General features: G+C 42.2%; 1 protein-coding gene across 1 annotated transcript in view; it reads right to left on the bottom strand.

Moving 5' to 3' along the window:
• Positions 1 to 25,924, bottom strand: part of THAP12 (THAP domain containing 12) — a 139,026-nt gene that overhangs the window by 47,665 nt on the left and 65,437 nt on the right. The window contains exon 3 of the mRNA XM_085623280.1: positions 18,920 to 19,027. Within this exon, the coding sequence (XP_085479406.1) occupies positions 18,920 to 19,027 (108 nt within the window). The remainder of the gene's footprint in view (positions 1 to 18,919; positions 19,028 to 25,924) is intronic.

Here is a 25,924-nt window from a genome sequence, read left to right as displayed (position 1 = left end):
ACAAGATGTTAGTAGATCTAGTAACGTGGTGCCTGTTTAACAACTTTTTTATGTTTGGAAATGAAGTATTTGTACAAAAGAGAGGCGTAGCGATGGGGGCCTGCTTTTCCCCCAGCTATGCATGTCTTCATGTAGGCTGGTGGGAGGAGCAGGTCCTCAAACGCACATTTCAGGAGGAATACCGCACCCATGTAGTTCAATGGTGGCGGTACATTGATGATGTCCTGATTATTTGGAAAGGGGATGAGCTAAGTGCTAGGAATTTTATTGACAAGATTAACATTAATATCTACAATCTCAAATTTACATCCCATTTGAGTACTACACAAATAGATTTTCTAGATGTTAAAATCTATGTCAAAAACAATCAGTTGGCTACTTCCCTACATAGAAAAACAACAGCAGGGAACACTACCTTACACGCCAGCAGTGCACATCCCCACCACACCATTAAGAGTATACCCCTAGGTGAGCTAACACGCCTAAAACGCATCTGCAGCACAGCAGAGGACTATGAAGTCTGTAAACAAGAGGCGTTAACAAGATTTCATACCAGGGGATACAAAGAATCAATACTTAATGAGGCAATTTCTAAAGTGGATTTAAAATCTAGGGCACCACTCCTATCCTTTAACAACCGTCTGGCAGTTAATGATAACGCGAACAACACTCCCAGACTCATCACTGCGTATATCAGACAGGAAAGACAGATTAGGTCTATTGTCAAGCGCAATTGGCCCATTATTATGACAGACTGGGTTTTAGCTCCCATTTTACCATCACAACCCACGATTACACATAGGAAGGGACCTTCCATGAAAACTCAGATCGTTAAACCTTTTCCTGAACTAGCTGCTGCCAAACAATGGTTACAACCAAGGCAGGGGTTCATTAAATGCTCCTCCTGAGGAGCATGCAAGTTCGGAGTAAATACTGATACATACTCTACCCCCTTCAGTCCAAACATGGTCAGAATTCAGGGTAGGTTTAACTGCAAAACAGAATTTGCAGTGTATGTTCTGATGTGCACCTGTGGCTTCAGATATGTGGGTAGTACCAAGCTGCAGGTGCACGTCAGAATTCTGCAACACTTACGTGCCATAGTGAATAATGATTCTTCTTATCCCGTAGCTAGGCACTTTAAGTCGGTTCACAACAATGATCTGAGTTGTTTAAAATATTTTGTAGTGGCAAATGTACCTAAACCGCGTCGTGGGGGGAACAGAGAAAAAAGTCTGAGACAACTGGAATCCAGAATGATTTTAGAACTAGATAGTAAGACCCCCAATGGCCTAAATAACACAGATGAGATGTATCACTTTCTGTAAAATATATGATATACATCCGGTTGACAGATCTTTTTACTAGGCTTTTCTGAGCAATTTTTGTATTTTGTCTTTTAGTAGAGGTGATTGCGGTTCTTCTTCTTTTTATTTAAAAAACGTCAGATGGTTTTGTTAGGTCTTAGCCCTGATTTTAACTTTGTTGGATTAGGGTTTTTACCTTCCTTTACCTAGATGTTTTAAACCGCCTATTTATTTATTTATACATTCCATTGCACTAGCACTTTATGGGGATCCATTTAAGGATCATGTATTTAGCACCTATACTCGGGTATGATATACTGTGAAAGATTGTCTGTTACTACTTTTGAATGCTTCCTGGGAAAGCACAGCATTTAAGCTGCTATTAGATACTAGTTTGGCATAAGAGGCTTGTTTGCACAATATGGTAAAAACTTCTGACCAAATGAATGTTGCAATTATTTATCATGAATTTTTGCTTGGCTAATTTGCACATTTTTTATTCTATTTATTAGTATATTTATATGCTTTTAGAATATATTTAATTATTGGCATTGTTTGGTTACAGTATTTAGTGAACATGACTATCTATATGCATTTAAGCAGCAATTAGTAACAAAGTGTTGTGAAAACAGACCTACCTGAGCATTAGCGTTTTGTAATGTTTCTTCTATGTTCATGCACCACGTGGTGTCAACACTCCATTCACTGCAATGCATTTAAAAATGATGACGTATGTGTTTCAATCTGACTTGTGAGCAAGGGCTTCTGAAGCCCGAAACGCGTCAGGTTCGAGGTTCAGACAAATAAAAACTCCATATGACCTCATTTCGTTGGGTTCGCGTCTCTGTTCGCCATTTGTGTGGAGGTGCAGAGAAATTATCGTCATATATATATATATATATATATATATATATATATATATATATATATTACAAAAACTCAAAATAGCTAGTGATGTGTTGCATGCGGATACCATGTCTCCCATCTTTGAATGCTTTCTCTTCATAAGCTAAGTCTGTTCCAAGATTGCCAATGATGCATCATGCTTGCGCACGTGTGGATGGTCATTTTGAAGAGGACTTTCTGAAGGAAAAAAAAACATACTAAAATGCCCATCAGTGCATGTATCCGAAACAAAAACTGCCTAATGGACCAAATAACCCAAGTTATCATTGTGTGTTCTTCTGCAGAGAGGGAACACACACAGTATAAGGTCGGTATTCGTTATATCTTTGCTAAAAGTACATGAAGTTGCAATTTTTATTATTATTAACTTGTAACTACAGTGTGTAGTTTTAGCAGTAGTTTTACATTAATACAGCAGTGCTTGGCCCATGAGGGCTGCCATTTAATAGCATGGTGACCGAATGGAATCTCCTGTGCATTGTACTTTGTTCAATATTTGTATAGCCCTTGTACAAATATCGGGAGGGCCTATTCCCTGACACTTATGCCCACGACTGGATATACAAGTAACAACAGCGAACATGGAACACTATTGGTTATATTTTATGTGTATGTAAACAAGACGTTTAATAAAAATGGACTATTTGAAAAGGCCACGTGTCATTGGCAACAATGTTTTTGTTTCTTCTGTAAGCTACGGATGGAACATTGTCACTTTTATCTCCACAATATGTACAGCTACTGCAACAGAGATCGAGTTATAGTTTGCAATGATCAGGTTTTCCTTTCAAATGTGGACCCATATTTAACAGATATATTTAACAGACCATACAGGAAGAGTACAGACCTCGGGCTGGTTGCACATCGTTCAGAGTAATGAAGTTTCAGAAGCAAATAATGGGGTTCTCGGCCTGTATTAATCACCCCTGACCTTGGTAATACAGCTACAGGACGACCTGAAGTGTGGTCCCTCGGGACATTAGTGACTCTGGACACTTTCTGAGCATCAGTCCGTGTGTGGCTTAATGACAACCAGAGCTTCAAAAACACACAACATAGCGTTCTGGAGAGTGGCCAACTGAGAGCCTTCTAAGTAGTCACTGCAACCCCTTTATTACACTACTTGCCAGGCAGGCTGCAGGCAGCTTTAAAGACAGTCTGTAGGCCTACACTGAGGTCTGCTGCTGGGATAGGAGACAATGCAAACTAGTGTTTTAGGTATTTTCAAAGGGGATCTCATCAAATTGCCTCAGAGTTTATGAATGAGCTTTCTTGAAGGGCTGCGGTAGGCTAACGGGGGCTGATGTCGTATACCAACCTCCAAGTACATCTCTTCGAACAATAGCACTCCAATTGCTCACCGGACAAAAAATAGCAACTGAATGAAACAAGTCTGACAGTTCAACAACAGAGTAACAAGCATTACCTCCACTACTGTTTTGAGACAGGAATGTCTTTGAGCCAACAAGTAGGCTGATCTCAATATCTGGAGTCAATATCTTGACCCGGCTTCTTTAGAAGCCACGCCAATAAAGGAGTAGAGCAGAAGAATGGTGCAATACGGTAAAAAATAAAAGGAAAAGCTGCTTGGCAGGTGAACACAAAATGCTAAAGTGGGGTTTGGTGGGTTTCTTCTTTAGAGGGGTTATAAGGATGAAAACAAAAATACTAGTTAGAATTTATGAGTGGCTTTCACAGTCAAACATTCTCACAAACTCTGTTATACCGAATGAAAGCCCTACTTTAATTAAAAAACGAAAAGGCGGGAATGGGTTATCTGTTAGGGTTACACATACAGGTTTATGGTCAGTTCATCCCACTACAGATTTTGTATAAACTGTTGAAGCATTGCACAACTATAAGCTGGAAGAGCCTATTGTAAGGTTCTCAAAGGAATGAAGCATGGCTTGGAAAATCAGTTACATCATGCCCAGTTTATTTTTGGGCATCAAAAGGAAAAATACAAAAAAGTGATGGTTGGAACGCTTGAAAGAATCTCAGCCGCTGCTAATGACTTCGGGCCGCTTCCCAGTGCATATTTTTCTGCCCAATATGCCACTTCAGATTAGACGCAGCCATGTGCAAATCAACCTTTGTTCTACTACAACAGGAACTGCCCAGCCCGAACTATCAAACCAGGTCCTCTCTGAACTGGAACACAAGCAACCAAAACCAGTTTCAGCATAGTTAAGCCTCTTCAGTCGGGTCCTTGACTATGGGACTTCACCAGGTGGCTGCCAAACTAGGACCCACTCCCAACACCTGTGCACACGCCAGAAACCTCAGGATCATCATTGACAACAAGCTAGACATGCTGCCTAGGTCAACGTCGTCAACGCATTCTGCTTCCACACTCTGAGGATACTGAGAAAAATCTACATGTGACTACCAAACAACACAAAAAATACCATCACACAAGCACACATCAGCAGCAGACTAAACTATGGAAACCCCGTCTACGGAGGAATCATCAAAATTTCACAAGAAGAAAGCAGACCATCCAGAACACAGCTGCTAGACTCGTTCACAAGCTCCCACGCAAAACTCACACCACACTTCAAGGAGCTACACTGGTTCCCAAAACAAAACCGTGCACAGTACAAGCTCCTTACCCACACATACAAAGCACTACAAAAAGCAGGCCCAGACTACTTGAACAGCTCCATTTACTTCCACCAACCATCAAGGCACCTCCGTTCAGCTGGACTTCAACTAGCACACATCCCACACATTTACAGAAACGGAACCAGGCCTTCACTTACATCGCCCCCAGAGCATGGAACAACACCAAAATCACATTAGAGTCTCTTTGTTTCTTAATAGAGCAGTCAGGTATAACCTGAATGATAAACGGCTGTAGTAAAACCCCGCCACCCAGCCCCACTGTGATTTCAGACACAATTTTGAACCTTTTAGGCCAATAGGACAGCAAAAAAATAGAGAAATAGAATAAGAAAGTAACTAAACAAAAGGTACCTTAGCCTTAACCTTGCCCAGATCCCCCCAGTGCCTAAACCTCATGTCCTCCCCCCAAACCCTATCAAGGGCCTATCAAGAGCCAAGCAAGCACCTACACTCTGCCCCCTTCCAGAAAAAAAGGGAAAAGAGAGGAGTAAACAGAATCCAGACTCATCGCGTATTGGTCATAACAATCACTAACTCTGCCTTTTTCAAACCTTAATTTCACAGAGGTATACTTGGGCTTTGATTTTGGACATAAAACTATGTAAAGACCCATTCACAATGATTTTCAGTTTATCAGGATTCATAAGGAATACTTGCGCTCCCAGTTGCTGAAAGGGGGGAAATAGCTGGCGAAGGCACCACCTTCGTTCCACCGTAGTGTGGCAGAAATCGGGCTTGGCGGAAAAAGACACCCCCTCAAAGCCCTTCTGAGAATTTGGTCGAGGATGTTCGTAGACCATCTGTCTAAGTAGAAGGTTTCCGAAGAACACCAAAAAGGCTCTAGGTCTCTCTCCACCATTAGCATGTTGTTTCTTTAGGGAGAAGGGGAAGCGGTGGGCCCGTTGAATCTCATGCTTCCAATTTCACTCCGTATGATCAGGAAAGGCCCCCTTCAGAGGTTTCACGAAGTACCGCCGGGGATCTTCAACCTCCACTCCTTCAGGGATCCCTAATAGGCGAAGGTTATTTCGACGCTGTCTACTCTCCTGATCTTCCATTTTCCACTTGACGTCTGTCATGCAAGCGCCTTGGAAGGAGCATAGATCTTTCAAGGTGGTGACTTCAGCTTCCAAACTATCAGTGCTGCCTTCAATCATGGTGACCCGCACCCGGATGTCTGAGCAGATTTTATTCAATCTTCTTTTTGGCTGCCCCTTTAGCTTGTCTACTGTCTGTGTACACTTCTTCCTGAATCTGTTTGATCGATATAAGAAAAAAGTTGGCAGCCATAATGTTACTACTAGCAAAACGAAGAGTAGTCGTACATTGGGACAGTTCCATAACACCAACTAAAGCCCACTGGATATCGGACTCTATATATTGCAAAGATATCTTTTTGATATACACAGAAGAACTGCCCACGGCAGCTAAACGTTCCAACTTCTGGAATCCACTTACAGACTACCTGCGTGCACACCCGGACCTATTCCAAACTAACGCATGATTAGTGTATTTGCTCTCATTTCTGTAGTAATGCTAAAATGGATACAAGGTGGATTAATTATCACATAGACTGCGCTGAACATACTTGTCACTGTATAATGTGTCGCATATGATTGGCTTGATGACTTATGTAAGCATGGTTGATTATGATTATTGGAAAACTTATAAATAAAAAATAAATAAATAAGATAAGTTGGATCGATAATAGTATAGCTGTCAAAGAAGGTTCTTCCAATTGATCCAATGTAACTCTTGTATTCTCTAAACCTGGGATCTTACCAGATTCTGCGCCATAGGGGAGCGTAAGATGTGAGCCAGAATAATTCCATTTTAGCTGACTGTGCTTCTCTAAACGTTTCGCCCTTCGCCTGCTGGATGTAATTTTCTAGCGCTGGACCGTGCCAATTTCTTTAGAAAAATTACTACAATTAGTGTCAGATAGGTCCCCAGCGCTTGAGGTGGGTGAGCAGTCTTCAGCCGCAGAGTATGAACCATCCGATACCGAACAAAAATGTTTGCCTGCCAGTTTGGGGGACAGAACCCCCTGAGACACCTGGGCGCTGGTAATGCCTTGATTGATGGTATTAAAGCCACAAGTTTTCTGATACTTCCCAATGGTGAAAGACCCAGCCTGGGCGATAGCATCCTTGGCGGAAATAGCAAAGGCAGAGCTACAGGTTCGAGACTTTCCGTGGGGCTGATGGTGCCCACAGTTAAAATCACTTGTCTGTGGGACTCGTCTGTGGGACTCCACTGCTTGTGCTAGATCAAGGTTTTCCGATTGCTGCATAACCGATTGCTCCTGCAAATTAAGTTGCCCCACTTTATCAGTAGCTGATTCTGTAAATTCATCACCTCCCTCGGGGCTTATCATTATTTTTTCCTTGGGGCCCAAAGAACTCGTAGCGGGAAACAGTTTGGCAATTGAAAGTTGTGTGCCCATGCCATCTTTTATCCCCCCCCCCCCTCAGCAGATCTCCCTGAGGTCTTTTTACTGCCCCCAGTTCTCTATGTTTTTGGTCTCTGTGCCACTATTACTACGTATTTTTTTCTTGAAGAAATAGAAAGTGCAAGAATTTTGTGCTTTTTCATTTTTAGGACAATTGGTCTCTTATTGCCGGGTGGGGTCTTGTGGTATTGGCTTTGCTTGACATATATTTCTGATGTATTCTACTTACGAATCTAGTAATGATTTAATGCGACAATTGTAATGCATTTCAGAATTGTTTCCCTGAATGTTTGCAGCTTAAATGATGCTCGGAAGAGGCAGAATGTTTCCCAAGGCTTGCACTTGATGGGGGCTGATGTAGTCTGCCTCCAGGAAACACATACTGAAGGATCACAGATACATCTTTTAAATACGATGGGATATAGCTTAATTGGGGGGACATCACAGGGTGCGCGCACGAGAGGTGTAGCTATTTTGACCCAACGTAATCGCTTGTTCCAGCCCACTCAAACTAAATCTGACCCTTATGGGAGATGGGTTTTAGAAGAATGCCGGCTAAAATCTGAATTTTCGTTCACCCAATGCTCAATATAAAGGAGTATAGTTGATGACCCAGAGGTAATTAACTGGGTTTCCGGGGAGCTAACCCATTGGCCACTCCCAGCTATTATTTGCGGAGACCTTAACATCAATTTACCCAGTAACTGGGTGATGAATAACCAACCGCGGTATACAGGTCATAAACCAAAGGTCCTACAGGCCTTAAAGAATCTACTGTATACACATGGGCTCGTGGGTATTTGGTCCAGCCTAAAGCCGAACCAGCCAGGGTATACTTTTTATTCTGCACCACATCATTCTTTCGCGAGACTAGATTAATTTTTGGCGTCGCCTTCTCTGATTCGGGAAAGTAACATCAATATTATCCCACGATTCTTCTCGGACCACAACCCCTTAATTTTAAATATTAAGGGCATGGCTTTTTGCAAGGAAGTCTCGTCTTGGAGCTTTGAGAGAGCCTTATTGTTCGATACAGGATATCAAACTCATGAAAGGCTGGATCCAGGACTTCCTTGAAAGGAATATTGGCTCTGCCCCAGTTACGGTTGTTTTGGGAAGCTTTGAAAGCATGTATTCGAGAGGAGACACTACAGTTCTCTCTTAGGAAGAATAAACAAGAGAAATCACAAATCTTAGAACTCCAGAAAAAGCTAGCAGAGGCAGAGAAAAAACATATTGGTGCCGTCCAGATGGGGGAAGAAATTGAACCAGCACAACTGGAAACAGCAACCATTAGAGCAGATATTGGTTCAATATTGGCTGAGAAAGCTGCCGCAAATTGGGCCGCTGCACGCGAAAAGATCTATGAATGCAGCGAGAAAATTGGCCACCAGTTAGCCATAAGAACTAGGCAACATCTTACAAACAACGGGATAAATTCCATCCGCGTTCCTGCAGAAGGGACCAATAGTGACCCGAAGGAAATTCGAACAGCCTTCCACGAATTCTATCAAGGCCTGTATACAGAAGAGGGCGCTGGCTCACAGGATGCCAGGCAGGAAGAGAATGACAATTTTCTTGATTCAGTCTCGCTATCACGCCTTGGCCCGGAGGATTGTGTTCCATTAGAGGATCCTCCCTCTTGGGAAGAAATTGCCACGGCAATGACAAGCTTTTCAGATGGCAAGGCGGCAGGCACTGACTGTAGACCGGTCGAATTTTATAACGTTTTCTCCTCCTAGATTAGAGATATTTTTAAAATCCTGGTGGTCCAAATTTACAATGGCGCGACCCCACCTTCATCATGGTCGACAGCCAAGATTATTATCTTTCTTAAAAAAGATAAATCTCCTTTAGAAATGGGCTCTTATCGTCCAATCACACTTATCAGCGGAGATTCTAAAATCTACTCCAAAATCCTTGCGTCCAGACTCTCCACTAAAATTGAAAACCTTGTCTCTAAGTGGCAGCACGAGTTTATCCCCCAAAAAAGTACAACAGACCATATCCGGAGGCATCACTCTGTTTGATGCAGCACAGACTACAGGAGCCCCGATGCTGCTAATACTTCTTGATGCTGAAAAAGCATTCAATCAGGTCTCCTGGCTGTTTCGCTGGTGTGTTATGCAGAGAATGAACTTTGGGCCCAGGGTTAATCAGGCCATTAAGGCTTTATACCTCAATTCTACAGCTGTTATGAAGAGAATGAACTTTGGGCCCAGGGTTATTCAGGCCATTAAGGCTTTATACCTCAATCCTACAGCTAGGGTATCGATAAACGGGCAATTAACCGAGCAGTTTGCAATCACACATAGGAACCTTCAGGGTTGCCTCTGCTCGCCACTGCTCTCTGCAATGTGTATCAATCCTTTTATAAAAAAAACTTGAAAATAATCAAGAAATCCAGGCTATATACAAATACGGCCTATAAACTAAAATCATGGCAAATGCGGATGATTTTGCTTTTGTGACCCCAGAACCAAAGAAAGCTATAATAGCTATAGAACGAGAGGCTCAGGTCTCGGGGTACGAGCTAAACAAAGGAAAGACCCAGATTATTGGTACTAATAAAATCAATTGGACAGATAATAGAATTATCTCTAAGGCAAAGTATCTAGGGGTGAACATCTTGGCTGAAACAGATTTAATAGTGGGTGAAAATTTAGATCCGCTTGCTGCGGGGACAAAAAGGGCATTGACTGGCTCAATAATTTACATCTGTCCATGGTGGGCCGGTGCAATGTCCTCAAAATGATCTTTTTTCCCAAAAAATCGATATTTCTTTAGAACTATCCCTCTTGAATTCACGAATATAATACTGCAGAAATTTGATTGTCTCTTTTCTCAATTTATATGGGCGTATTCGCAGCCAAGGAGATCACTTAAAGAGGGGGCTGGGCACTCCCAAATTTAAGATTATATTACTGGGCCATAGTCCTGCATACATGCCCAGTATTGGTACAAGACCAACCTCTAATGTTGATAACGTGACTCCCGTCTCCGTCAAACTTTTACTTGGGTCTGATGCTTGGGGGTGATTGTGGCGCCAACTCAAATTTGGGTATTACAAGAAGGTTCGATTTAAGACCCTCATGGGAACCTTTAAGGTCTTCACCGCCATGCGCAAGCTTTTAGGAATAGGCAGACTGAATTACTAAACCCCTACTGGTAATAATGTTAATTTGCCAGGCATATTTGGGGGATCATATTTTCAAAATAGGGTCAACTCTGGCATAAACAAATTGGGGGTCTTGTAGTCGATCGAGGGGGGCCCTGGCATTTGAGGATCTTAAAACCCAATTCAACTTTAGTCATAATGAGGCCTTCAAGTATCTTGCCATTAGGGATTTTTTATCACGTAAGGCAGGTGGGCCCACGGGGTTCACTAAACGAGAACTCATTGAGAGGCTAAGTGAATCCACCATTCCCCGAATTGGGTCTATCTATGACACTCAAAATTGCCTAATGCCTGATGACCTGGCCAAAATCTCAAATAAATGGCAACAAAAATTGGATATTACCAACAATGTCTTCTGCCTAGCTCTCCAATTCGCTCAAAGAGATCTATTATCAGCCAACTTACAAGCACAATTTTATAAAACTTGTTTTTGTATTTTACACCAAGTAGAATTGCAGAATAGGGCACTGGCAAAGGCACACATTATTCGATGTGCTGGATATAGCGCAGACTCCGTCCACATGTTTGCCAATTGTGAAGAACTTGGGCCATTGCTAACTAAGATACAAGATTTTCTCTGGCTTGTTTTATCTCGAGATACCTTGCTTACCCCCACGACAATCTTGCTGGGTATACAAGATACGGTTGATAGGAAGACAGGAGGGGCCTTAATTTTTATCGCTATGGCAATTTACAGGCTATGTATAACATCTGCTTGGATAGACCCAAATCACCCTCAATTCTCACAGTGGTTGGCCCGGCTATACTCAATATTTAACCTTGAAAAAGCTATTTACTCTAAAAAGGGCATCCGAGCCAAAAAGATAGGTTTCGTTATTTGGGAACCCTTGTCTAACTGGCACCACCAGACAAACCCCCAATAAACTTAGGGAAGGGGGTTAACTTTCTTGATTTTCGTGCTTGGCTGTTAAACTATTAGAGTGATAGCTAGCCCATATAATTAAAGACTAGAAGAATGACTTAACCCGGTATGTTATTTATATGTATTTTTTGCACTGTTCTTCATGTATTTTGTACTTTGCATTTTGCACAGGTCACTTTACCTCTAATGAATGCATATCAGGAAATGATAAATTGCAACTTTGCACTTTATGTATCTTTTGCACCGAGGCCAGAAGGATGGTTTTATGAGTATTGACTTTTATGGTAGTCGATATAGTTGAAGATCAGAAGATTGGCCTAAACCGGCATGCTATCTATATGTAGTTTTTGCACTGCTCTTCATGGTGTTCGTATGTTGCACTTTTGCACAGGTCACTTTACTTCTTTTTTTATTTTAATTTTTTTTTTTTAAATAAATTTTATTGATTTAATGCAAGCCAGTTACAATACAATCAAAAATACAAGTGGTTCGGAGAACAAATGAAATAATAAAAGTGAGTATACATACAGCTTGTGTTTACTAACCAGTCTCAAATATATAAGGGAAAAAAAACATAAAATAAACTTACATGGATAAGGGAGAAAAGGATATCCAGAAGTTATCCCACTTCCCCCTCAATCCATTGTGACACTGGCTCCCAAATTTTCATTCCTATAATCTGTTTTTTAATCCCCTTTGTTCTGTAAATAGCATATTCCAAATTATACATTGCTAATAAGCGAGCCCTCCAGGTACGAAAAGATGGTGGTTCAGGACTAATCCATTCTTGAGTGATACACCCCCGGAGAATTGCCATAAAAATAAAGACCAAGTTTCTATTAGACTCATTCGGTATCGCAGAAGACACTCCAAGTAGAACTAATTCTGCTGTTATTGTTATTACAGATCCAAGTACTACAGTAAGAAAAGATTGAATTTCGTGTAGCAAAGGTGTTAAAAGTGGGCAGCTACAAAACATATGAACTGAATCAGCGCAAGTAACCCACATCTAGTGCATGTAGTACCAGCTGTTGAGCCCCATTTAAAAAATTTTGCAGGAGTGTAATATAAATCAAACATAGCCATGAAATGCTGAGTACGCATTCTACCCGTCAACAAAACAGAATTAGCAAGCAAAATAGACATCTGAATCGAATTATTCTCACAATCCATCTTCTCCGCCCATCGGTGTTGAACATCCAACATATCATCAGAGCAAGATGATAATAATAGATTGTAATAGACACCAATCTTTTTTTTAGTATATAAAGCGTCAATAATAGGGATTTCAGCAATCCCAGAACAAGCCAAAGAGGACATATTCTTAAGAAAGCTATGCACCTGGAGGTACTTGAAATAATCCACATTTGTAAGAGTAAACTTGATTTGAAGTTCTAGAAATGTTATAATATGATTATTATGCCATAAATCACCTAATGATTTAATACCACCATTCCCCCATCTCGTCATTGTATGATCTCTAAAAGTGGGAGGAAAAATATGTGGTGATGACAAAGGAGTATATCTACAGATTTTTGGAATCCCTAACTGGCGCCGGATTAACTTCCAAACAAAAAAAGCAGCTTTCAATATCTTAAATTTTGTTTTTTTGTAATTACTAGGTTCTATATTTACTAACAAACATCCGCGCGCTTCAACTCCCAAAGCAAACTCATGAATAGACGGAGCATGGGATTCAGGTATTTGCGCATTCGCGCCAATTATCAAAGGAGAAATAAACTGAAAGACAGATGCTAAATAATAAAATAAAAGGTATGGTGTACCCCACCCACCCCTAGCCTTAGGAAGAATCATCTTCTTATAAGCTCTACGTTGACGTTTATAACCCCACAGGAATCTGGCCGCCATTCTCTCAAGTTCTTTAAAAAAGATAAGAGGGAATTCAAGAGGTATAGATCGAAATAAATATAAAAATTTAGGGAGAATCAACATTTTCAACACATTATTCCTCCCATATAGAGACAAATGCAGATGGTTAATGCGCTCCAGCGTAGAGTTAGCCTTTTTTAAAGCTGATTTATAATTAAGTTCCGGAATAGCAGAAACTGGGGTGGTAATCTTAATACCCAGATATGTTGCCACTGGGACTATATTGAAGTGATCCAAAGAGTAGGCGGGAGGATTCTGGTCCACCAAGAGAATTTGCGTTTTAGCCATATTAAGTTTATACCCAGAGAATAAACCGAACTCAATTGCCAATGCTTCCACCTTTGGGATAGCTCTAACAATATCTGTAGTGATCACCACCACGTCATCGGCATAAGCTAGAGCTCTATAGTTTACTCCCGCAACCAAAACTGGGGATATATCCTCAGTTTGGTTCAATTCTGTAAGGAAAAAATCGTTATAAATAGCAAAAAGCAATGGTGAAGCTGGACAGCCCTGTCTAGTCCCCCGATTAATAGAAAACGGGGCAGATTAATTTGTCCCAATTCTGACACAGGACATAGGGGACTCATACAAGGCCTTCAAAGCCGAGATCATAATAGGACCAAACCCCTTCAAAAAGAGCATATCCCAGAGATAAGGCCAAGCCACCCTGTTGAATGCTTTTTCAGCATCCAACAGGGTGATTGCTATAGACGTATTAGTGCCCTGAGCCCAGTCCATGAAAGCAATAACCCTGCGGACATGATCCGTAGTGTCCCGACCAGGTATGAACCCATGCTGCCACCTGGAGACTATGGTAGAGATTATTCCTGAAATTCTTGAGGCTAGAATTTTTGAAAAAACTTTGCTATCTGCATTAATTAACGAAATTGGCCTATAGGAGGCCGGATTGGTGGCAGATTTATCTTTTTAAAAAAAAAACATTATTATAGATTGTCTCCAGGAGGCAGGGGCTAACCCTTTCTGTGCCACTAGGAAAGTGGCCAACATATCTTGTTTAAGTAATTGCCTAAACATCCTAAAAAATTCCAGAGGAATGCCATCTGGTCCCATCGCTTTACCCGAAGCAAGAGAAAGTAAGGCCAATTCAATTTCGGCCCACGTAATGTCAGAATCCAAAGTCTGAGCTTGTGCAGTGGTTAATTTTTTGATATTATCAAGCGAGGAGAAATTTAAAAAAAGCTCATTAGAATACGGTACAGCATCTTGCTCATATAGCTTTGAATAAAACTGTCGAAATACCTCAAGAATTTCCTCAGGATTATAATGAATCTGACCAGTAGCATCGTGTATTGTAGTAACAGCATTAATGGCCTCTTTTTGTCTTATTGTTTTTGCTAAAATCCTACCAGAATTTTCCCCCATCTCATAAATCTGTGATCTAAATATTGCCATCTGCTCAGCCACTTTAGTTGCTAACACCTCATAAAGTCTAGCTTTATGTATATCTAAAATAGTTTTAATAGTGGTAATTAATTTTTCCTCCCATTCCTGAATCGCTTTATAATAACTATCTAGCTTATTCCGAATGTTTTTTTGCTTTCTAATCGAATAAGACAGTGTTTCCCCACGTACTACAGCTTTGAAAGCGTCCCAGACATTTTGGGTCGAGGCGCTCCCTCTGTTAAACTCAAAAATCTCCCTGATCCATTTTCCCATATATTCTATTTATAATGGGTCCGCAAGTAACTTACGCTCAAAAGACCAAGTTCTCACCGGAGGTGTGCCTGGTCTGTCGATTTTAACCTCTATCAGCACAGGGTTGTGGTCAGAGATTATTCGAGGGAAAATATGAAAGCTAGTATTATGGTTAAGCCATACAGTGAGAAAAAAATAATCCAGTCGGCGGAGCTTCTGATGCGGGGCAGAAAAAAAAGTATACCCTGGTGCCAACGGATTTTTATCAAAACCGACATCGCACAGACCAAAATCCAGAATTAAAGCTCTTAATGCCTTAAATGTCTTTTTTTTTCAAACCTGAGTATGTTGAAGTGCCCCGTATATCCAAACCCCCTTCCATATGGATATTAATGTCTCCGCAAAAAATTAAATGAGATGGCCAGGCAACTAATTCTAAATTTAAAAAATGCAATATGTCAGGATCATCTGTATTAGGGGCATATATTGAACATATAGTCCATAATTTGCAATCAATACAGATCTCAATAATTATCCATCTGCCATACTCGTCTACTTTGGATCGTTTCAAAATGGCCAGTCCTTTCCTCATAAGGATAGCAACACCTTTAGTAGTGGTTCCTTGACGGGTACAGCCCAATAACTGCATACCCAAATCATTAAAAAAATGTTTATCATTCCAGACCAGATGCGTTTCTTGAAGACACAATAAATCAAGCCTCATACTCTGTATGAATTGGGCACAGACCCCCCTTTTTTCCCTATTGTTTAATCCACAAATATTCCAAGAGCAGATCCTCAATTTACCCATTTTATTAAAATTAATCCAGACAGCATACTGCCCCAATATACCTCTAAGTAGACACAGATCTCCCAGTTCAAACCAGTACAAAGAAAACTACCCTCTATTCTAGAACTCCAGTTAAATATACCATTGAACAGTATGTGAATCTCAAAAAAAATATTCCTATGCATAATCACAATCATCTTATAGCACAAGTCGTTCTCCGAGCCATCTTTTATAGCCATCCTTGCCCCCTCCACTACCCACGCCCCCCACCCCATGCAGCTGCCCTCCCCTTTCCCTGCCATAACCCCTACCCAAAAAGGGCCAAGGGACTGAAAAGTCCCTAACATGTGATGTGGTGAGAAGTGCCCTGTGCCTCGTGGCTCGCTCTACACCATATGATATACCAAACATAATGGAAGAAAAACAGACATATACAAATTTAAGTGCAGATTAACTTAAATGAAATCACGTAAGCGTCAGGAATAAATGAGTGCTGGTAGCACATCAGCATAAGACAGGGGACGTGCTCACAGTACAGCAAGTAACTCCTTAGCTGCCCCTTCAGATAGAAGATATTGAGTTTTTGAATTATGGATTACCTTCAATTTAGAGGGATTGAGGAGGAATGCTTGGGCACCCTTAGCCTGAAAAGACGGTATTAGCTGACGCAGCTGCCAGCATTGTTGAACAGTAGCATGACAATAATCAGGCCGAACAAAGAATTCCAGGCCCTTCCCCCTACGCTTTCGATCTGGTCTGGCTAAATCGTACAAAGCCTCTCTAGCCAGAAAATTATTCAAACTGATCAGTATAGCTCTTGGCTTTACAGTACTACTACTAGATCTAGTATTCATTTGAAACGGAAATCTGTGAGCCCTTTGAAGTTCCACATCCCACTTCCAATGCAATAATTCTGGGAATGCTTCCACGAAGAGCTCACTAACAAACTGCCTGACATTCCCCCCCTCGCTCCCCTCAGGAATACCCAGTATGCGTAAGTTATTACGGCGTGATCTGTTTTCAAGGTCAACCAGCTTCCAGTTAATCTCTTCCTTTAAACCTTCCAAGGAGGATAACTGTACTTTTTGAATATTCATCCTATCTTCGATTTCAGAGATCCTTCCTTCAGCTTCAGCCACCCTTGCAGTTATTTCGTTACACGATCTAGCCACTCGCCTCAGGTTGTTTTGCAGCTTACGTACAGCCCCTTGTGTTCGTAAATTCTCAGTCCTAGTCTCTTCTCTGTGTTGGAGCATAACCTGGTATAATGTACTCAGCGTAATCACGGGAGCCTGAGAGACATCGGTATTGCTTAAACTCTGAATGGTAGGAGCTCCAGCACTGGCTCTTTGTACCGATAAAACAGTGTGTTCAACTGTCTCCCATTCTGGGCTATCCGGAGACCCCTCCACCTCTATCTCCTGCTCCTCATCTTCATCTGAAGAACTCCTATGATCCTGTGTTAAACTGCTCAAACTGTTAACACTCGCAGCATCACCCCTCTCACCATGACGATCTATGTCCCCTTCAGAGCTCTCAAAATCCAAGGCATTAGACAAATCCCACATAGAATAAAAGTTCCCTGCGGAGTCAATTGTATCCGAGTCAGTATCTCCCGTTGGTACCAAGACCTCCTGTATATTGACTCCAACAGGGATCACCGTTGCAGAAGCATTAATCAAAGATAGACTTGCGTTGTCACTAGCCTTAACTACAGAAACCGCACCATCTGTCGGATTTGCTTCATTAATTAAAGTTTTAACTCTACTTTGGTTCTTCTTCTTTCTAAACATGCCCGGTATTTTTGGTATCACACCAAAACTACATGTCCCAGAATCCAACTGAACGGCCAATGAATCATTAGACAGAATAGAGGCAGGAGATGCATTAGAAAGTGCTTCTACTCCCAGGTCAGTTACTTGCGGTTGAAGGCGTTGAATAGCTCCGCTGTCGAGAGACAAGCCGACAACGGGCACATTCTGACTGGGATCTAAAGCGGCAGCCGTAACCGCTCTAGTTTTTGGCATCTGAGGTTTAGAGCTTAAGGCAGGAATCGTTTTTTTAGGTGCCATAGTGATATGTCGAGTTTTTCCCTGATGACACCGCGGGAGAAACTGCGTCCCTCTCCGAACCGAGAAGTGAAGAGCCAAGCAAGTCCCGGAACTCCGCCGCTCCTCAAACAGCACAGGTCCCCAGAACCGGCACGCATCAACGGCCGAGGAATGCCAAACCCGCTGCAGTGAATGCTGGAAGCAGCACCGAAGATCTGACCTAATTCCAAGTAAGACAGTACTAACACAGTATTAACACATCGGCGGTGCTTTTCTCAGAGAATACGGATTCCGCTTAGTCGGTGAGCAAGTGAACCATGATATACTCCAGTTCTAAAAGATAAGCACAAGGGGTCTCCATAGAGAGCACCATCACAGCTTCTCACACGAACGCCGTCGCGTCCGCCATCTTGCCCCTTCCGGTCACTTTACTTCTAATGAATGCATATCAGAAAAATTATGAATTGTAACTTTGCACTTTATGTATTTTTTGCATTAAGGCCAAAAGGATATTTTTAGGAGTATTGACTTTTATGCTCTTGGGGACCTGAAATGATGAATATGCCTAAAATACAAAATGGATCTTTCTGCTTTTGGCATGAGCACATATTGGACTGGAAAGTTCAGGGTGGTGGGGGGGGTGGTGGTCGCTGTATCGTGCTGCTCTGTTTTCTTTGTAAATGGCATATTTAAAAATCAATAAAAAATTAAAAAAATAAATACATAAAAAAAGCTCTGTTTTTTCTTGAAATCCACAAGAAGCTGAAGACGTGGCTCTTTGAATAATTCCTTTCCCCGCCCAGGGGCTAGCCTCACACATGTGCATAGCACCAGGATGACCTCACAGGTGATTGTGCGCTCTACAAATACACTTAACATAACATACCACAAGAACATGCCTGACAATAATTGCATTAGAAGAGTAGCCACTTGAAGCTTAGCAGTTGCAGATGGACTAATACATTATTATCTTGTGCTCTGGAATTCTGTGACTCTGCAATAACATCTATTAGTTGTTAGAGTACACGCAACAATATCTTCAGCTAAATGTACATAGAAAACAACATACTCCAGTAAACAGGGGAGAATTTTAGCAAAAGTGCTTTTAAAATTAACATTTTCAAGAATGTGAACAAAAATGTTTATGTAATCACTGGCAGCACACGTTGCGCACATACCATTTCTTTGATTCTTTTTCGATGTCTGCTATAAGGGTTGCCAAGGTGACTGGTCAAATCGAAGATTGTAGGTATAGCATTGTCTCGCAGAACTGTTCTGTATGGACTCTGAAAAATAAATACCACCAGCTTAACTTCACAAAATATGTTGCTCTCCTACTTGACAGAACACCCACATACAAATTATTACTTCAATCCAGGCTCAACAGATTTCACAAAATATAATATGGAAACTAGGCCTGGGCTAAAATTTCGTTCCGTTCGCGGAAATTGCGATAATTTGACATTTTCGCGTTCCGCGGAAAACGCAAAAATGTCAACATTTCCGCATTCCGCAGCTTAGCGATAATTTGGTTCTTGCTCGCGCTGTAAAATAATACATTCTCTCGCGCGCGAGCGATCGCCTTACCTGAATACCTGCGTTCGCCGACAAGTTTTCTTGGTCCGGTCGCGTTCTCCATGAGATGTTGTATTGTTTTTAGCCATTTGCGCTGTATCGCGACAGTTCGCGCCCGCAGTGACGTCATGCGTCGCGCGATCACGTCTTTCTTCTCGCGATCATGCACCGCGAGACAACTGAAAAGAAGATGGCCGCACCCGCGAGCAACCACATAGGTAAGTTGGCGAGCTGCAACCATGCAGAAAATCTCGCGAACATGCGGGAAAAAAACATCTGCATCTTCGCGATATTTCCGCATGTTTGCGATAATTTTTAACATTTTCGCGATAATTTGCGAAAGTGGATTTCGCAAATTCCGCCCACCCCTAATGGAAACTGGCTTCAAACTTCAGAAATCACTGATTGCATCATAAATCACTAATCCCATAATCATTCAGTAAGAGATACAGTAGGTTATTAAGGGTGCATTGTTTGGTTCAGGTGCGTGTTTTGGTGAACTGTGAATATTTTGCATCCTGTAGGTGAAATATCCAGTAAAATATCAACATTAAAATAATCAAAAAACAGCACAACCTGAACAAAGTAGCAGAGAGTATAATATGACTACAGTAATAGTGGTGCCCATCATTTTCATGAATTCATGCCAAGTAACCATCTTTCAGGAGAATAGAGTTCTCCAGCCTTTCATTTATGTTCAATGAAATTCACCCTGCGCTATTAATATTATTAGTGGTGTAACACTGACCACTTCAGACAAGGTTACATTAGCACCCAGTATAAGCAAGATTACCAGCAGTGGTCACCTCAGTACATAAGGCAGAGTTGCCAGCAATAAAGTAAAAAACCAACAACAAAAAAGCTGTGTCAAGATGGCATGCCTTTACACGGGTATTATACAACAGCCACAGCTGCAAGGCCCCTGGCACCAAAGTAATAACTTTAGTTATAAGTCTCCTCTTCCCCATGTGATTTATCACTCAAAATATCAGCTTTAAACATATTTGGAAATTCAAGCATTTTTCTCCAAACATCAGCTTATGAATTCTGAAGATGCATACATTTTCATCTCAAATACACACTATACAAATATAAATTCAGCAAAGAAAAAGTTTCTAATTTATTAGACTTGGCTGCACACAGTAGCTCACGAGCTGCTCGTTAGAGAAGCCTGCAGTAGACTATGAACTGTGTAATTTCCACTTTTTTGCCATGAATAGCTGCTTAGCAGAATAATTATGGATAAAGCCAGGAGAGACCTTTTTGTGGGGTTACTTGATAAAATGTTAGTCTAGTAAGCTTGTTCTACCAGATTTCTAAGTTCTCGTAGTTCTATGGAAAACACTGGCAGCATATTCATAGTAAAGGACAGTAATTTACTAGAAAACTTCCTAATGTATTGAGCAAATGAGACATTTAGGACATAATGTATGTTACAACAGCAACTAAAAGTTAACGCAGAGAATTTGTCATTTGAAAATAGGCTGTTTTGGAGTCCAACTATTTTGGAAGAAGAGCGTTATAAACAAGACCGACTGCCTATTATTTCACGTTTCTCTATGTCTGCCTTCATTAGTTATTGCTTTCCTTTTAGGGTTACTGGTGTGAACATTCTCTGTTAAACCCTAGCTGGACATTTAAATACTCAATGTAAATATTTAGGAAGGTGCTCAAGGCCCTGTGTGCTCACAGCAAAAGTGACAAGGCTGACTACATAGCCAGACTAGGGATGAGTTGCACATAGTTATTTATGCAACGAAGATTTTCATAGCTTTTCAAATTATCTGAAATTAACCCTTCAAGTAGCATTTGGCACTAAATAACTCTGAAGGGAGCAGCTCCATAAAGGCGAGGTCAGGAACGTATTTTTCTCATATGGGCTTTATCATAGTTCATATTTGTTTGTCATGTTTCCGCATAGTTGTTGACCAGCCCCATCCCTAGGCAGTTCTAAAAATAGGGTTCTCCCCATTTCTATAGCAGTTCCTTATTAATTCAAAATGTAACAAATGAGCCAGCTGGTACACCCCTGAACGGAACACGTTGAAACGCAGATGTAAACAACTCGAAAGAAGATGGCGTACCATCATAAACAACACTGACTGGGCTGTCTTCAGGTCTGCCCTCAAGAACTACGATCACCAGCTAAAAGCAGCGTAAAAGGGGGGCCTGAAACACTGCATCGAGGCCAGCACCAACCAGACCAAGGAACTCTTCACCATCGTCAGAGAGTTCACCTGCCTGTCAGCTACAGAAATAATGATCCCCTCCCCACAGGAACTCTGCAACGCACTCGCAGATTATTTCCACAACAAGATAACCAACATATACAGCAACTTCAATCCCCAACCCACCGACCTCCTCAGCTTTCCATCTCCCATGATCACGGCCGCCGGCAACAATCTCACCGTATGGGAACAACTCTATATATACACTGGACACAACTACTCTAATGAACTCCACCCACTCTGGAGCACCCACCGACTCTTCAATCCTCGGAAGAGACATCATCATCCTCAAGCTCACCTCCATCCTCAACGCCTCCATAGCCACTGCCACCTTTCCAGATGCCTGGAAACACGCAGAGGTCAGACCCCTCCTCAAGAAACTCTCTGCAGACCCCAGCAAACTCTAAAACTACTGTCCCATCTCGCTGCTCCCGTTTCCCACCAAAGTCTTGGAGAAGGCCATCAACATCCAACTCACAACCTGTTGGACAGCTCTCAATCAGGATTCTGAGCCAAGAAAGCACAGAGACAGCCTTGATTGCAGCAACAGATGACACCCTCACCCTACTCAACACACCTCCAACTGGAATGACTCCTGGTGGCTATTGGAACTCTGACACACCCCCACTCCGAAAGACCACGCTTGCAACCTCTGCATCATCCTGGACAGTGTACTATCCATGAAATGGCAGGTCAGCTCTGTCTCCTCAGCCAGCTTCCACGCACTCTGCATGCTCTACAGAGTCTTCAAGTGGCTACCCACCAACACCAGGAAAACGGTGACACAGGCCCACATCACCAGACGGCTGGACTATAGCAACACACTCTATGCAGGCACCACCACTAAACTAATGAGAAGACTCCAGCCAGTCGAGAACGCAGCAGCCAGATTGATCTTCAACCTGTCCAAGAGAACCCACATCACCTGGCACCTGAAAGACTTCCACTGGCACCCCATCCAGAAAAGATGCCAATTCAAGCTACTTGCCCACATCTACAAAGCCCTTCACAACCAAGGACCTGACTAAATGAACAACTTCCTGAATTTTCACCTACCACTCAGGAACCTCCGCTCCCTTCACCTCGCCCTCACACAGATACCGTGCATCCACCATCGCAATGGAGCACATTCTTTCTCACACCTTGCCACCAAGTCCTGGAACACCCTTCCCCTCCACCTCTGCACGTCACCGTAGCTGACAGAATTCAGGAAGGGACTCAAGACCTGGCTCTCTGATACCCGTAGCACAGAGCCTGGTTACCCTTAGGGGTGATAAGAAGCACTTTATAAGTATGATTTGATTGAAAAAAGGTACAAAAATCAGCAGCTTACAAGATCTATAAAGTGCATTGTGCTGTCATTTAGGCGCCACACTAGTGGATTAATAAAGAACTTTTTGGTGAAAAGTGGATGTTAATGTGACTGATTCCAGATTTTGTTCGGTGAAAGCCTGAACCACCATAATGATTGGTATGTGAGAAACAATTGTAATATGGTTTTGCCATTTCCGTAACCTTCACCTTGCTCTTCTGTATGGGAGATTAAAACAACATATACTGCAGCATGATTCCTATGAGCGCAGAGTAATGGGACTGTTGATAACATTTTCTATTTCTATAGAAGCAGCCTAAGCCAGACATGGGTACCACGACTCACACCCTTCATAGGAGACATGGCAAAATGTGGCGGAGATCTCAGGATAGTTCTGTAGCTCAGAGAGACACTGACGTGGCAGTCCCTGTGCATTTAAACAAGTCTTAACAGGTAGACTGTAGCAGTCACAAACCATACTCCTTCTTAGATCTAGAGTAAGTCAGCTTTAGCTCTATGGCGATCTCATATCAGCACAACAATGAAGTGGGCTTTGGGCAGCCCACTTCAACCATTGGTGTGTTTGAGAAAGTCCTCTTCAAGCAGTGGCTTGCTAAGTTGTTCAACACGTCTTGAGACCAGCACAAAGCATTTTGTGAATGTGTATATTTTCCGCTCTTGAGCGAATATTGCTGCATATGGAGCATTTGTCCCTCCACAGGATGCACCTGGTTACTGTAGCTATGCTCACCTTGCTTTGCGGGAGCTGGGAGACAGAGAAACTTCATGATTGTCTTTCTCATATTTTGTATGCTTGCACAAGGGTTTAATCCCAGACTTTAAATCCATAATACTCCCCAAGGTCCCAACAACCACATATTACCACTATTTCTTGTCCTTAGTGACCTGGAAAGGGTGAAGGGGGGGAGCATCAGAGAGCAAGCGGAGCACAGAGGGGAAGGGATCAAAGAACAACCTGCACACGGGCAGACACCCACACAGAACCAGTGAATGCTGGCCTGAAATCAGTCTCACTTTGTTTTGATTTATGTGGTGCTGCATGCAATTGTTATGCTTGGGCCTTGATTAGTGTCTTCCTTTACAGGGAAAGAGACGCAATTCCATATAAACATGCCAAAGGCAGCTATGTGGGGGGCATGTCTTGTCATGTCTACCCCAGTCCTTCAAGAAGCAAAACTCGCATTTCCGGCACATGGATGGTGACTAGAGCAACAACCAAAACCAACAGCCATTGAGTCTATACTGCTGTCACCATTCTGCAAACTGAAGCGCAGTGGAAAATTAGCTCCAAAAGCGGCATCAGGAATTGGAAGCTAAAGAGTCCTGCAGGTGTATACCGGCCTACAATGCAGCCTTTAAATGCCCCGGCATCTATGCATGGGCTACAGACCCCCTCCCCCCCAATACAAAAAAACTTGCTGCATCTTACCATGTACCATGTGTGGACAACATATTCAACTCTTCCCAGCTACTTTTGGATACTGATCACAGCTAGGGCGATGGAGGCAGAACCAAGTTAAAGGGCTCTCCTCCGGAAGTAAGTGGTGGCCCTGTGGGATAATGCAGCCTGACTGGGAGTAGGAGGTTGTTATTTGCAAACCTAGGTTCTGCCATTCAGCATCAGCTCAATACCCAAGTGCCAGCACCCACTAGCCCCTCAGGCACATGCTCCTTCCCATGAGAAACAGGGTGTGCTACAGATGTGGACCGATCAATTTCCTTAGTTATCCCAAAATCTGCCCCAGGGAAGCTCTTTAGTAATGCAGAAGTGGGTTTTGGGGTTATTAAATAAACCCACTGAACCATGCTGGAGTAAAGTGTCATGGGTTAGGGGATTTAGTTGAATGCGCAGATGAGTTTCTCCTTGGATACTATAGAACCAATGGGAGAGCAGGGTAGTCATGTGAAACAGATGTAACTCCCTGCACATTGAGAATTATCAATAATGTTTTTAATTCTAGATGCAGATGTGAACCTGACGTTGCTACTTAAACTTGTGCGCCTATGCATTGGTGTTACAATACACCACACCTCTGGGGAGGAAAGCAGGGGATTATGGCTTGTCAATTATTTCAATTGCATCCTCAATCCCTGCCAACATGGAATAATATACATGCATGGATGACCAGTATGTAATTGCCCACTCCATTCATGTGTATACTTTCCTCCATGTGTGCCTTGAATTGACATGCAACTGGCATAGCACTCCTATGTGCCCCTTGTTGTGTAATAGCTATATATTAAGAGAGATTTGATGTTCTCAGTCTACTGATCAGTGTGTTTGAAGCTGGCTTGCACCTTTGTATGTGCCTATAACTAACAATGCGTCTTGTGCATAAATGCTGCTAGACAACTGCATGTCATCTCCATACTTAAATTTTGATGGGCAAAACCTCTTTCTACTGTGTGCATTGGTATTGGTCTGCAATTGTGTCTTCCTATGTCATAGTGGGTTGATGCCTTTGGGCAACACTGCCAGCCACTGAAGAGTAAGCACGTAGCACTAAAAAACTGTAAAAGACAGGAATCAAAGTTTAAGTTCACTCTTAAGGTGCAATTGGCTGAACTTAATTCCCCATGCACCAGCTTGTAGAATTAGCTCACCACTAGGCTCTGAGGCAGGCTTGAGTGCAATTGGTTTACCTGTGTTCATGCAAAAGGAAAGCATCTCTGAGGAAAGGAATTGGGCTACGGCGGTCGACCTTGAATCGAGGGAACTGGGTTCAAGTCTCGGCAATGGCGCTGTACATCCTGTGATCCTGGGCATATCACTTAATCTCCCCATGCCCAACAAAAATGAATGTGTCATCATGTAATGCAACTGGTGCTATGTAAAGCGCTTTGATACCCGCTTCAGGTCAAGTGCGTGCTACATAAAATTCTGTAAAACAAAAAAAAACTAGTCATCCAACTAAACATCTGTTCACTCACTTGTTAACTATTTAATCTTTGCACTCATCCATTCAACCGTTCAACCATCTAGCCACTTGCCCATGAATTATCCATAAAGTTACTCACTCATCCTATTCACAAAAGTGAACATATGA

This window comes from Triturus cristatus, chromosome 8 (assembly GCF_964204655.1).
Source record: "Triturus cristatus chromosome 8, aTriCri1.1, whole genome shotgun sequence".
In the NCBI taxonomy this organism is placed as follows: domain Eukaryota; kingdom Metazoa; phylum Chordata; class Amphibia; order Caudata; family Salamandridae; genus Triturus; species Triturus cristatus.
The sequence above is the reverse complement of the archived record's forward strand: the minus strand, read 5'-3'. Positions and strand labels throughout refer to the sequence as shown.